This window comes from Oncorhynchus gorbuscha, unplaced genomic scaffold (genome assembly GCF_021184085.1).
Source record: "Oncorhynchus gorbuscha isolate QuinsamMale2020 ecotype Even-year unplaced genomic scaffold, OgorEven_v1.0 Un_scaffold_2193, whole genome shotgun sequence".
In the NCBI taxonomy this organism is placed as follows: Eukaryota; Metazoa; Chordata; class Actinopteri; order Salmoniformes; family Salmonidae; genus Oncorhynchus; species Oncorhynchus gorbuscha.
The window spans coordinates 69498-85000 of record NW_025746766.1 but is presented as its reverse complement, the minus strand read 5'-3'; the positions used below and the strand labels follow the sequence as shown (position 1 = coordinate 85000).

Below are 15503 nucleotides of genomic sequence, written 5' to 3'. Positions count from 1 at the left end.
GCGCAGTGTGTGTGTGTGTGCGCAGTGTGTGTGTGCGCAGTGTGTGTGTGCGCAGTGTGAGTGTGCGCAGTGTGAGTGTGCGCGCAGTGTGTGTGTGCGCGAGTGCAGTGTGTGTGTGTGAGTGTATGTGCAGTGTGTGTAGTGTGAGTGCAGTGTGTGTAGTGTGTGTGTGTGTGTGAGTGTGTGTGTGTGTGAGTGCAGTGTGTGTGTGAGTGCAGTGTGTGAGTGCAGTGTGTGAGTGCAGTGTGTGTGTGTGTGCAGTGTGTGTGTGTGTGTGTGCAGTGTGTGTGTGAGTGCAGTGTGTGTGTACCTTCTTGCTGACTCCGTCCTGTATAACAGTGGTTCTGAACAGTTTGAGCATTCCCTCTTTAGACAGAGATCTGATGAGACGCAGGATAGACTTCCTACAACACTTAGTGTTCACACCATCTAGCTTCTCCTCATCCTGAACCAACCTCTGGATTCTAGAGGGACAGAGAGGAAGAGAGGAGAGGGAGGAGGGGGAGGAGAGAGAGAGAGAGAGAGAGAGAGAGAGAGAGAGAGAGAGAGGAGGGGAGAGGGAGGGACAGAGAGAGAGAGGGACAGAGAGGAAGAGAGGAGGGGAGAGAGAGAGAGGGGAGAGAGGGAGGGAGGGGAGGGGAGGGGGAGAGAGAGAGAGAGAGAGAGAGAGAGAGAGAGAGAGAGAGAGAGGGAGAGGGAGGGACAGAGAGGAGGGACAGAGAGGAGAGGGAGGAGAGAGAGAGAGGAGGGGAGAGAGAGAGGAGGAGAGAGGGAGGAGGGGGAGGGGGGAGAGGGAGAGAGAGACAGAGAGAGAGAGGAGAGAGGGACAGAGAGAGGGACAGAGAGAGGACAGGAGAGAGAGATAGAGGGACAGAGAGAGGGACAGAGAGAGAGAGAGACAGAGAGAGACAGAGAGGGACAGAGAGAGAGACAGAGAGAGGGAGAGAGAGAGAGACAGAGAGAGAGACAGAGAGAGGGAGAGAGAGAGAGACAGAGAGAGGGACAGAGAGAGAGACAGAGAGAGAGACAGAGAGAGAGACAGAGAGAGACAGAGAGAGGGACAGAGAGAGGGACAGAGAGAGGGACAGAGAGAGGGACAGAGGGAGCGATAGAGAGAGAGACAGAGAGAGAGACAGAGAGAGAGACAGAGAGAGGGAGAGAGAGAGACAGAGAGAGAGACAGAGAGAGGGACAGAGAGAGAGACAGAGAGGGACAGAGAGAGGGACAGAGAGAGGGACAGAGAGAGGGACAGAGGGAGGGACAGAGGGAGAGACAGAGAGAGAGACAGAGAGAGAGGGACAGAGAGAGGGACAGAGAGAGGGACAGAGAGAGGGACAGAGAGAGGGACAGAGAGAGGGACAGAGAGAGGGACAGAGAGAGGGACAGAGAGAGGGACAGAGAGAGAGACAGAGAGAGGGACAGAGAGGGGGACAGAGAGAGGGACAGAGAGAGAGACAGAGAGGGACAGAGAGAGGGGACAGAGAGAGACAGAGAGAGAGACAGAGAGAGAGACAGAGAGAGAGACAGAGAGAGAGACAGAGAGAGGGACAGAGAGAGGGACAGAGGGAGGGACAGAGGGAGAGACAGAGAGAGAGGGACAGAGAGAGAGGGACAGAGAGAGAGGGACAGAGAGAGAGGGACAGAGAGAGGGACAGAGAGAGAGACAGAGAGAGACAGAGAGAGAGACAGAGAGAGACAGAGAGGGGGACAGAGAGAGGGACAGAGAGAGAGACAGAGAGAGGGACAGAGAGAGGGACAGAGAGAGGGACAGAGAGAGAGACAGAGAGAGAGACAGAGAGAGAGACAGAGAGAGAGACAGAGAGAGAGACAGAGAGAGGGACAGAGAGAGGGAGGAGGGGGAGGGAGAGAGGGACAGAGAGGAGGGGGGGAGAGAGGGACAGAGAGGAGGGGAGGGAGAGAGGGACAGAGAGAGAGACAGAGAGAGGGACAGAGAGAGGGACAGAGAGAGGGACAGAGAGAGGGACAGAGAGAGGGACAGAGAGAGGGACAGAGAGAGGGACAGAGAGGAGAGGGAGACAGAGAGAAGGACAGAGAAGAGGGACAGAGAGAGGACAGAGAGAGGGACAGAGAGGGGACAGAGAGAGGGACAGAGAGAGGGACAGAGAGGGGGACAGAGAGGGGGACAGAGAGGGACAGAGAGGGACAGAGAGGGACAGAGAGAGGGACAGAGAGAGGGACAGAGAGAGAGAGAGGGACAGAGAGAGAGAAGGACAGAGAGAGAGATGGACAGAGAGAGAGATGGACAGAGAGAGAGACAGAGAGAGAGAGGGACCGAGAGAGAGAGGGACCGAGAGAGAGAGGGACCGAGAGAGAGAGGGACCGAGAGAGAGAGACAGAGAGAGGGACAGAGAGAGGGACAGAGAGAGGGACAGAGAGAGGGACAGAGAGAGGGACAGAGAGAGGGACAGAGAGAGAGACAGAGAGAGAGACAGAGAGAGAGACAGAGAGAGGGAGAGGGAGGAGGGACAGAAAGGAGGGGGATGAGAAGAACAATATAATCAGATTGAGATTTTTTTTATTTAAATTTTTTAACAACAAATCCCAGTGAGACAGGAAGTGGTGTGACTGACGTGAAGAGGCCCTCTATGATCTTGAGGCTCTGAACAGCTTCCACAATCACGTTCTTCCTCTTCAGCAGGCGGTACGTCTGGCGGTGGTGCTCCTGACCCAGCAGAGACGGGGGGAGGGGAGAGACGGGGAGGGGGAGAGACGGGGAGGGGGAGAGACGGGGAGGGGGAGAGACGGGGAGGGGAGAGAGGGGAGGGGGAGAGACGGGGAGGGGGAGGGCGAGAGACGGGGGGGGGGAGAGACGGGGGAGGGGGAGAGACGGGGGAGGGGGAGAGATGGGGAGGGGGAGGGGGAGAGACGGGGGGAGGGGGAGAGACGGGGAGGGGGAGAGACGGGGGAGGGGAAGAGGGATTCAGACAGGGAATTCACTGCACTCGATTTAAAGACATCTCTACATCATCATGTTCGAGAGACACACAAGCCTCACCTTCTGACTGGGGATGTCCTCGATGACCGTGACGCTGTCCTCCGCTTGGCTGTTGCCTGCGAACATACTCCCCGTCTGGTCCAATGAAACGTCAGGACCGAATTTTGACTCCTCCTCCTCAACTGGGCTAAGCCAAGATTCCAGCTCTGGCTCCTGATTGGCTCCACCTTTGGTAGGGGGCGTGGTAGGAGGCAAGTGAAAGCAGGGGCATATTTAGGGGCGTGAAACATCACAGATAGAAATAGATCTGATACAATTCCTCTACCTGACAGCCAATCATATCTGTTCTACAACCAATGTTTCCATCTCTATTCTACCTGACAGCCAATCATATCTGTTCTCCAACCAATGTTTCCATATCTATTCTACCTGACAGCCAATCATATCTGTTCTACAACCAATGTTTCCATCTCTATTCTACCTGACAGCCAATCATATCTGTTCTCCAACCAATGTTTCCATCTCTATTCTACCTGACAGCCAATCATATCTGTTCTCCAACCAATGTTTCCATCTCTATTCTACCTGACAGCCAATCATATCTGTTCTACAACCAATGTTTCCATCTCTATTCTACCTGACAGCCAATCATATCTGTTCTACAACCAATGTTTCGATCTCTATTCTACCTGACAACCAATCATATCTGTTCTCCAACCAATGTTTCCATCTCTATTCTACCTGACAGCCAATCATATCTGTTCTACAACCAATGTTTCCATCTCTATTCTACCTGACAGCCAATCATATCTGTTCTACAACCAATGTTTCCATCTCTATTCTACCTGACAGCCAATCATATCTGTTCTACAACCAATGTTTCCATCTCTATTCTACCTGACAACCAATCATATCTGTTCTCCAACAAACCTTTCCATCTCAACGTTCCGAACAGGTTCCCTATTCTACCTGACAGCCAATCATATCTGTTCTCCATCTCAACGTTCTGAACAGGTTCCCTATTCTACCTGACAGCCAATCATATCTGTTCTCCAACAAACCTTTCCATCTCAACGTTCTGAACAGGTTCCCTATTCTACCTGACAACCAATCATATCTGTTCTCCAACAAACCTTTCCATCTCAACGTTCTGAACAGGTTCCCTATTCTACCTGACAGCCAATCATATCTGTTCTCCATCTCAACGTTCTGAACAGGTTCCCTATTCTACCTGACAGGCAATCATATCTGTTCTCCAACAAACCTTTCCATCTCAACGTTCTGAACAGGTTCCCTATTCTACCTGACAGCCAATCATATCGGTTCTCCAACAAACCTTTCTATCTCAACGTTCTGAACAGGTTCCCTATTCTACCTGACAACCAATCATATCTGTTCTCCATCTCAACGTTCTGAACAGGTTCCCTATTCTACCTGACAGGCAATCATATCTGTTCTCCATCAAACCTTTCCATCTCAACGTTCTGAACAGGTTCCCTATTCTACCTGACAGCCAATCATATCTGTTCTCCATCTCAACGCTTCTGAACAGGTTCCCTATTCTACCTGACAGCCAATCATATCTGTTCTCCATCTCAACGTTCTGAACAGGTTCCCTATTCTACCTGACAGCCAATCATATCTGTTCTCCATCTCAACAACAGGTTCCCTATTCTACCTGACAGCCAATCATCTGTTCTCCAACGTTCTGAACAGGTTCCCTATTCTACCTGACAGCCAATCATATCTGTTCTCCATCTCAACGTTCTGAACAGGTTCCCTATTCTACCTGACAGCCAATCATATCTGTTCTCCATCTCTCAACGTTCTGAACAGGTTCCCTATTCTACCTGACAGCCAATCATATCTGTTCTCCATCTCAACGCTCTGAACAGGTTCCCTATTCTACCTGACAGCCAATCATATCTGTTCTCCATCTCAACGTTCTGAACAGGTTCCCTATTCTACCTGACAGCCAATCATATCTGTTCTCCATCTCAACGTTCTGAACAGGTTCCCTATTCTACCTGACAGCCAATCATATCTGTTCTCCATCTCAACGTTCTGAACAGGTTCCCTATTCTACCTGACAGCCAATCATATCTGTTCTCCATCTCAACGTTCTGAACAGGTTCCCTATTCTACCTGACAGCCAATCATATCTGTTCTCCATCTCAACGTTCTGAACAGGTTCCCTATTCTACCTGACAGCCAATCATATCTGTTCTCCATCTCAACGTTCTGAACAGGTTCCCTATTCTACCTGACAGCCAATCATATCTGTTCTCCATCTCAACGTTCTGAACAGGTTCCCTATTCTACCTGACAGCCAATCATATCTGTTCTCCATCTCAACGTTCTGAACAGGTTCCCTATTCTACCTGACAGCCAATCATATCTGTTCTCCAACAAACCTTTCCATCTCAACGTTCTGAACAGGTTCCCTATTCTACCTGACAGCCAATCATATCTGTTCTCCAACAAACCTTTCATCTCAACGTTCTGAACAGGTTCCCTATTCTACCTGACAGCCAATCATATCTGTTCTCCATCTCAACGCTCTGAACAGGTTCCCTATTCTACCTGACAGCCAATCATATCTGTTCTCCATCTCAACGTTCTGAACAGGTTCCCTATTCTACCTGACAGCCAATCATATCTGTTCTCCATCTCAACGTTCTGAACAGGTTCCCTATTCTACCTGACAGCCAATCATATCTGTTCTCCATCTCAACGTTCTGAACAGGTTCCCTATTCTACCTGACAGCCAATCATATCTGTTCTCCATCTCAACGTTCTGAACAGGTTCCCTATTCTACCTGACAGCCAATCATATCTGTTCTCCATCTCAACGTTCTGAACAGGTTCCCTATTCTACCTGACAGCCAATCATATCTGTTCTCCATCTCAACGTTCTGAACAGGTTCCCTATTCTACCTGACAGCCAATCATATCTGTTCTCCATCTCAACGTTCTGAACAGGTTCCCTATTCTACCTGACAGCCAATCATATCTGTTCTCCATCTCAACGTTCTGAACAGGTTCCCTATTCTACCTGACAGCCAATCATATCTGTTCCATCTCAACGTTCAAACCCTCCATCTCAACGTTCCATCTGAACAGGTTCCCTATTCTACCTGACAGCCAATCATATCTGTTCTCCAACAAACCTTTCTATCTCAACGTTCTGAACAGGTTCCCTATTCTACCTGACAGCCAATCATATCTGTTCTCCATCTCAACGTTCTGAACAGGTTCCCTATTCTACCTGACAGCCAATCATATCTGTTCTCCATCTCAACGTTCTGAACAGGTTCCCTATTCTACCTGACAGCCAATCATATCTGTTCTCCATCTCAACGTTCTGAACAGGTTCCCTATTCTACCTGACAGCCAATCATATCTGTTCTCCATCTCATTCTGAACAGGTTCCCTATTCTACCTGACAGCCAATCATATCTGTTCTCCATCTCAACGTTCTGAACAGGTTCCCTATTCTACCTGACAGCCAATCATATCTGTTCTCCATCTCAACGTTCTGAACAGGTTCCCTATTCTACCTGACAGCCAATCATATCTGTTCTCCATCTCAACGTTCTGAACAGGTTCCCTATTCTACCTGACAGCCAATCATATCTGTTCTCCATCTCAACGTTCTGAACAGGTTCCCTATTCTACCTGACAGCCAATCATATCTGTTCTCCATCTCAACGTTCTGAACAGGTTCCCTATTCTACCTGACAGCCAATCATATCTGTTCTCCATCTCAACGTTCTGAACAGGTTCCCTATTCTACCTGACAGCCAATCATATCTGTTCTCCATCTCAACGTTCTGAACAGGTTCCCTATTCTACCTGACAGCCAATCATATCTGTTCTCCATCTCAACGTTCTGAACAGGTTCCCTATTCTACCTGACAGCCAATCATATCTGTTCTCCATCTCAACGTTCTGAACAGGTTCCCTATTCTACCTGACAGCCAATCATATCTGTTCTCCATCTCAACGTTCTGAACAGGTTCCCTATTCTACCTGACAGCCAATCATATCTGTTCTCCATCTCAACGTTCTGAACAGGTTCCCTATTCTACCTGACAGCCAATCATATCTGTTCTCCATCTCAACGTTCTGAACAGGTTCCCCTATTCTACCTGACAGCCAATCATATCTGTTCTCCATCTCAACGTTCTGAACAGGTTCCCTATTCTACCTGACAGCCAATCATATCTGTTCTCCATCTCAACGTTCTGAACAGGTTCCCTATTCTACCTGACAGCCAATCATATCTGTTCTCCATCTCAACGTTCTGAACAGGTTCCCTATTCTACCTGACAGCCAATCATATCTGTTCTCCATCTCAACGTTCTGAACAGGTTCCCTATTCTACCTGACAGCCAATCATATCTGTTCTCCATCTCAACGTTCTGAACAGGTTCCCTATTCTACCTGACAGCCAATCATATCTGTTCTCCATCTCAACGTTCTGAACAGGTTCCCTATTCTACCTGACAGCCACAGCCAATCATATCTGTTCTCCATCTCAACGTTCTGAACAGGTTCCCTATTCTACCTGACAGCCAATCATATCTGTTCTCCATCTCAACGTTCTGAACAGGTTCCCTATTCTACCTGACAGCCAATCATATCTGTTCTCCATCTCAACGTTCTGAACAGGTTCCTATTCTACCTGACAGCCAATCATATCTGTTCTCCATCTCAACGTTCTGAACAGGTTCCCTATTCTACCTGACAGCCAATCATATCTGTTCTCCATCTCAACGTTCTGAACAGGTTCCCTATTCTACCTGACAGCCAATCATATCTGTTCTCCATCTCAACGTTCTGAACAGGTTCCCTATTCTACCTGACAGCCAATCATATCTGTTCTCCATCTCAACGTTCTGAACAGGTTCCCTATTCTACCTGACAGCCAATCATATCTGTTCTCCATCTCAACGTTCTGAACAGGTTCCCTATTCTACCTGACAGCCAATCATATCTGTTCTCCATCTCAACGTTCTGAACAGGTTCCCTATTCTACCTGACAGCCAATCATATCTGTTCTCCATCTCAACGTTCTGAACAGGTTCCCTATTCTACCTGACAGCCAATCATATCTGTTCTCCATCTCAACGTTCTGAACAGGTTCCTATTCTACCTGACAGCCAATCATATCTGTTCTCCATCTCAACGTTCTGAACAGGTTCCCTATTCTACCTGACAGCCAATCATATCTGTTCTCCATCTCAACGTTCTGAACAGGTTCCCTATTCTACCTGACAGCCAATCATATCTGTTCTCCATCTCAACGTTCTGAACAGGTTCCCTATTCTACCTGACAGCCAATCATATCTGTTCTCCATCTCAACGTTCTGAACAGGTTCCCTATTCTACCTGACAGCCAATCATATCTGTTCTCCATCTCAACGTTCTGAACAGGTTCCCTATTCTACCTGACAGCCAATCATATCTGTTCTCCATCAAACCTTTTCCATCCTCACAGCCAATCATATCTGAACAGGTTCCCTATTCTACCTGACAGCCAATCATATCTGTTCTCCAACAAACCTTTCTATCTCAACGTTCTGAACAGGTTCCCTATTCTACCTGACAGCCAATCATATCTGTTCTCCATCTCAACGCTCTGAACAGGTTCCCTATTCTACCTGACAGCCAATCATATCTGTTCTCCATCTCAACGTTCTGAACAGGTTCCCTATTCTACCTGACAGCCAATCATATCTGTTCTCCATCTCAACGTTCTGAACAGGTTCCCTATTCTACCTGACAGCCAATCATATCTGTTCTCCATCTCAACGTTCTGAACAGGTTCCCTATTCTACCTGACAGCCAATCATATCTGTTCTCCATCTCAACGTTCTGAACAGGTTCCCTATTCTACCTGACAGCCAATCATATCTGTTCTCCATCTCAACGTTCTGAACAGGTTCCCTATTCTACCTGACAGCCAATCATATCTGTTCTCCATCTCAACGTTCTGAACAGGTTCCCTATTCTACCTGACAGCCAATCATATCTGTTCTCCATCTCAACGTTCTGAACAGGTTCCCTATTCTACCTGACAGCCAATCATATCTGTTCTCCATCTCAACGTTCTGAACAGGTTCCCTATTCTACCTGACAGCCAATCATATCTGTTCTCCATCTCAACGTTCTGAACAGGTTCCCTATTCTACCTGACAGCCAATCATATCTGTTCTCCATCTCAACGTTCTGAACAGGTTCCCTATTCTACCTGACAGCCAATCATATCTGTTCTCCATCTCAACGTTCTGAACAGGTTCCCTATTCTACCTGACAGCCAATCATATCTGTTCTCCATCTCAACGTTCTGAACAGGTTCCCTATTCTACTGAACAGCCAATCATATCTGTTCTCCATCTCAACGTTCTGAACAGGTTCCCTATTCTACCTGACAGCCAATCATATCTGTTCTCCATCTCAACGTTCTGAACAGGTTCCCTATTCTACCTGACAGCCAATCATTCTCCAACAAACTTTCCATCTCAACGTTCTGAACAGGTTCCCTATTCTACCTGACAGCCAATCATATCTGTTCTCCAACAAACCTTTCTATCTCAACGTTCTGAACAGGTTCCCCTATTCTACCTGACAGCCAATCATATCTGTTCTCCATCTCAACGTTCTGAACAGGTTCCCTATTCTACCTGACAGCCAATCATATCTGTTCTCCATCTCAACGTTCTGAACAGGTTCCCTATTCTACCTGACAGCCAATCATATCTGTTCTCCATCTCAACGTTCTGAACAGGTTCCCTATTCTACCTGACAGCCAATCATATCTGTTCTCCATCTCAACGTTCTGAACAGGTTCCCTATTCTACCTGACAGCCAATCATATCTGTTCTCCATCTCAACGTTCTGAACAGGTTCCCTATTCTACCTGACAGCCAATCATATCTGTTCTCCATCTCAACGTTCTGAACAGGTTCCCTATTCTACCTGACAGCCAATCATATCTGTTCTCCATCTCAACGTTCTGAACAGGTTCCCTATTCTACCTGACAGCCAATCATATCTGTTCTCCATCTCAACGTTCTGAACAGGTTCCCTATTCTACCTGACAGCCAATCATATCTGTTCTCCATCTCAACGTTCTGAACAGGTTCCCTATTCTACCTGACAGCCAATCATATCTGTTCTCCATTTCTCTCAACGTTCTGAACAGGTTCCCTATTCTACCTGACAGCCAATCATATCTGTTCTCCAACAAACCTTTCTATCTCAACGTTCTGAACAGGTTCCCTATTCTACCTGACAGCCAATCATATCTGTTCTCCATCTCAACGTTCTGAACAGGTTCCCTATTCTACCTGACAGCCAATCATATCTGTTCTCCATCTCAACGTTCTGAACAGGTTCCCTATTCTACCTGACAGCCAATCATATCTGTTCTCCATCTCAACGTTCTGAACAGGTTCCCTATTCTACCTGACAGCCAATCATATCTGTTCTCCATCTCAACGTTCTGAACAGGTTCCCTATTCTACCTGACAGCCAATCATATCTGTTCTCCATCTCAACGTTCTGAACAGGTTCCCTATTCTACCTGACAGCCAATCATATCTGTTCTCCATCTCAACGTTCTGAACAGGTTCCCTATTCTACCTGACAGCCAATCATATCTGTTCTCCATCTCTCAACGTTCTGAACAGGTTCCCTATTCTACCTGACAGCCAATCATATCTGTTCTCCATCTCAACGTTCTGAACAGGTTCCCTATTCTACCTGACAGCCAATCATATCTGTTCTCCATCTCAACGTTCTGAACAGGTTCCCTATTCTACCTGACAGCCAATCATATCTGTTCTCCATCTCAACGTTCTGAACAGGTTCCCTATTCTACCTGACAGCCAATCATATCTGTTCTCCATCTCAACGTTCTGAACAGGTTCCCTATTCTACCTGACAGCCAATCATATCTGTTCTCCATCTCAACGTTCTGAACAGGTTCCCTATTCTACCTGACAGCCAATCATATCTGTTCTCCATCTCAACGTTCTGAACAGGTTCCCTATTCTACCTGACAGCCAATCATATCTGTTCTCCATCTCAACGTTCTGAACAGGTTCCCTATTCTACCTGACAGCCAATCATATCTGTTCTCCATCTCAACGTTCTGAACAGGTTCCCTATTCTACCTGACAGCCAATCATATCTGTTCTCCATCTCAACGCGTTCTGAACAGGTTCCCTATTCTACCTGACAGCCAATCATATCTGTTCTCCATCTCAACGTTCTGAACAGGTTCCCTATTCTACCTGACAGCCAATCATATCTGTTCTCCATCTCAACGTTCTGAACAGGTTCCCTATTCTACCTGACAGCCAATCATATCTGTTCTCCATCTCAACGTTCTGAACAGGTTCCCTATTCTACCTGACAGCCAATCATATCTGTTCTCCAACAAACCTTTCCATCTCAACGTTCTGAACAGGTTCCCTATTCTACCTGACAGCCAATCATATCTGTTCTCCAACAAACCTTTCTACCTGACTCAATCTGTTCTCCATCTCAACGAACAGGTTCCCTATTCTACCCGACAGCCAATCATATCTGTTCTCCATCTCAACGTTCTGAACAGGTTCCCTATTCTACCTGACAGCCAATCATATCTGTTCTCCATCTCAACGTTCTGAACAGGTTCCCTATTCTACCTGACAGCCAATCATATCTGTTCTCCATCTCAACGTTCTGAACAGGTTCCCTATTCTACCTGACAGCCAATCATATCTGTTCTCCATCTCAACGTTCTGAACAGGTTCCCTATTCTACCTGACAGCCAATCATATCTGTTCTCCATCTCAACGTTCTGAACAGGTTCCCTATTCTACCTGACAGCCAATCATATCTGTTCTCCATCTCAACGTTCTGAACAGGTTCCCTATTCTACCTGACAGCCAATCATATCTGTTCTCCATCTCAACGTTCTGAACAGGTTCCCTATTCTACCTGACAGCCAATCATATCTGTTCTCCATCTCAACGTTCTGAACAGGTTCCCTATTCTACCTGACAGCCAATCATATCTGTTCTCCATCTCAACGTTCTGAACAGGTTCCCTATTCTACCTGACAGCCAATCATATCTGTTCTCCATCTCAACGTTCTGAACAGGTTCCCTATTCTACCTGACAGCCAATCATATCTGTTCTCCATCTCAACGTTCTGAACAGGTTCCCTATTCTACCTGACAGCCAATCATATCTGTTCTCCATCTCAACGTTCTGAACAGGTTCCCTATTCTACCTGACAGCCAATCATATCTGTTCTCCATCTCAACGTTCTGAACAGGTTCCCTATTCTACCTGACAGCCAATCATATCTGTTCTCCATCTCAACGTTCTGAACAGGTTCCCTATTCTACCTGACAGCCAATCATATCTGTTCTCCATCTCAACGTTCTGAACAGGTTCCCTATTCTACCTGACAGCCAATCATATCTGTTCTCCATCTCAACGTTCTGAACAGGTTCCCTATTCTACCTGACAGCCAATCATATCTGTTCTCCATCTCAACGTTCTGAACAGGTTCCCTATTCTACCTGACAGCCAATCATATCTGTTCTCCATCTCAACGTTCTGAACAGGTTCCTATTCTACCTGACAGCCAATCATATCTGTTCTCCATCTCAACGTTCTGAACAGGTTCCCTATTCTACCTGACAGCCAATCATATCTGTTCTCCATCTCAACGTTCTGAACAGGTTCCCTATTCTACCTGACAGCCAATCATATCTGTTCTCCATCTCAACGTTCTGAACAGGTTCCTATTCTACCTGACAGCCAATCATATCTGTTCTCCATCTCAACGTTCTGAACAGGTTCCCTATTCTACCTGACAGCCAATCATATCTGTTCTCCATCTCAACGTTCTGAACAGGTTCCCTATTCTACCTGACAGCCAATCATATCTGTTCTCCATCTCAACGTTCTGAACAGGTTCCCTATTCTACCTGACAGCCAATCATATCTGTTCTCCATCTCAACGTTCTGAACAGGTTCCCTATTCTACCTGACAGCCAATCATATCTGTTCTCCATTTCCATCTCAACGTTCTGAACAGGTTCCCTATTCTACCTGACAGCCAATCATATCTGTTCTCCATTTCTATCTCAACGTTCTGAACAGGTTCCCTATTCTACCTGACAGCCAATCATATCTGTTCTCCATCTCAACGTTCTGAACAGGTTCCCTATTCTACCTGACAGCCAATCATATCTGTTCTCCATCTCAACGTTCTGAACAGGTTCCCTATTCTACCTGACAGCCAATCATATCTGTTCTCCATCTCAACGTTCTGAACAGGTTCCCTATTCTACCTGACAGCCAATCATATCTGTTCTCCATCTCAACGTTCTGAACAGGTTCCCTATTCTACCTGACAGCCAATCATATCTGTTCTCCATCTCAACGTTCTGAACAGGTTCCCTATTCTACCTGACAGCCAATCATATCTGTTCTCCATCTCAACGTTCTGAACAGGTTCCCTATTCTACCTGACAGCCAATCATATCTGTTCTCCATCTCAACGTTCTGAACAGGTTCCCTATTCTACCTGACAGCCAATCATATCTGTTCTCCATCTCAACGTTCTGAACAGGTTCCCTATTCTACCTGACAGCCAATCATATCTGTTCTCCATCTCAACGTTCTGAACAGGTTCCCTATTCTACCTGACAGCCAATCATATCTGTTCTCCAACAAACCTTTCTATCTCAACGTTCTGAACAGGTTCCCTATTCTACCCGACAGCCAATCATATCTGTTCTCCATCTCAACGCTCTGAACAGGTTCCCTATTCTACCTGACAGCCAATCATATCTGTTCTCCATCTCAACGTTCTGAACAGGTTCCCTATTCTACCTGACAGCCAATCATATCTGTTCTCCATCTCAACGTTCTGAACAGGTTCCCTATTCTACCTGACAGCCAATCATATCTGTTCTCCATCTCAACGTTCTGAACAGGTTCCCTATTCTACCTGACAGCCAATCATATCTGTTCTCCATCTCAACGTTCTGAACAGGTTCCCTATTCTACCTGACAGCCAATCATATCTGTTCTCCATCTCAACGTTCTGAACAGGTTCCCTATTCTACCTGACAGCCAATCATATCTGTTCTCCATCTCAACGTTCTGAACAGGTTCCCTATTCTACCTGACAGCCAATCATATCTGTTCTCCATCTCAACGTTCTGAACAGGTTCCCTATTCTACCTGACAGCCAATCATATCTGTTCTCCATCTCAACGTTCTGAACAGGTTCCCTATTCTACCTGACAGCCAATCATATCTGTTCTCCATCTCAACGTTCTGAACAGGTTCCCTATTCTACCTGACAGCCAATCATATCTGTTCTCCATCTCAACGTTCTGAACAGGTTCCCTATTCTACCTGACAGCCAATCATATCTGTTCTCCATCTCAACGTTCTGAACAGGTTCCTATTCTACCTGACAGCCAATCATATCTGTTCTCCATCTCAACGTTCTGAACAGGTTCCCTATTCTACCTGACAGCCAATCATATCTGTTCTCCATCTCAACGTTCTGAACAGGTTCCCTATTCTACCTGACAGCCAATCATATCTGTTCTCCATCTCAACGTTCTGAACAGGTTCCCTATTCTACCTGACAGCCAATCATATCTGTTCTCCATCTCAACGTTCTGAACAGGTTCCCTATTCTACCTGACAGCCAATCATATCTGTTCTCCATCTCAACGTTCTGAACAGGTTCCCTATTCTACCTGACAGCCAATCATATCTGTTCTCCAACAAACCTTTCTCTCAACGTTCTGAACAGGTTCCCTATTCTACCTGACAGCCAATCATATCTGTTCTCCAACAAACCTTTATCTGTTCTCCATCTCAACGTTCTGAACAGGTTCCCTATTCTACCCGACAGCCAATCATATCTGTTCTCCATCTCAACGCTCTGAACAGGTTCCCTATTCTACCTGACAGCCAATCATATCTGTTCTCCATCTCAACGTTCTGAACAGGTTCCCTATTCTACCTGACAGCCAATCATATCTGTTCTCCATCTCAACGTTCTGAACAGGTTCCCTATTCTACCTGACAGCCAATCATATCTGTTCTCCATCTCAACGTTCTGAACAGGTTCCCTATTCTACCTGACAGCCAATCATATCTGTTCTCCATCTCAACGTTCTGAACAGGTTCCCTATTCTACCTGACAGCCAATCATATCTGTTCTCCATCTCAACGTTCTGAACAGGTTCCCTATTCTACCTGACAGCCAATCATATCTGTTCTCCATCTCAACGTTCTGAACAGGTTCCCTATTCTACCTGACAGCCAATCATATCTGTTCTCCATCTCAACGTTCTGAACAGGTTCCTATTCTACCTGACAGCCAATCATATCTGTTCTCCATCTCAACGTTCTGAACAGGTTCCCTATTCTACCTGACAGCCAATCATATCTGTTCTCCAACAAACCTTTCCATCTCAACGTTCTGAACAGGTTCCCTATTCTACCTGAC

At 46.4% G+C, this 15503-nt stretch overlaps 1 protein-coding gene across 1 annotated transcript in view; it reads right to left on the bottom strand.

Annotated features, from left to right (window-relative positions):
* LOC124025138 (general transcription factor 3C polypeptide 1-like) overlaps positions 1-15503 on the bottom strand; it is a 56070-nt gene that overhangs the window by 1154 nt on the left and 39413 nt on the right. Inside the window, exons 10-11 of the mRNA XM_046338801.1 lie at positions 3017-3183; positions 2592-2683 (exon numbers count right to left, since the gene is read on the bottom strand). Of these exons, the coding sequence (XP_046194757.1) occupies positions 2592-2683; positions 3017-3183 (259 nt within the window). The remainder of the gene's footprint in view (positions 1-2591; positions 2684-3016; positions 3184-15503) is intronic.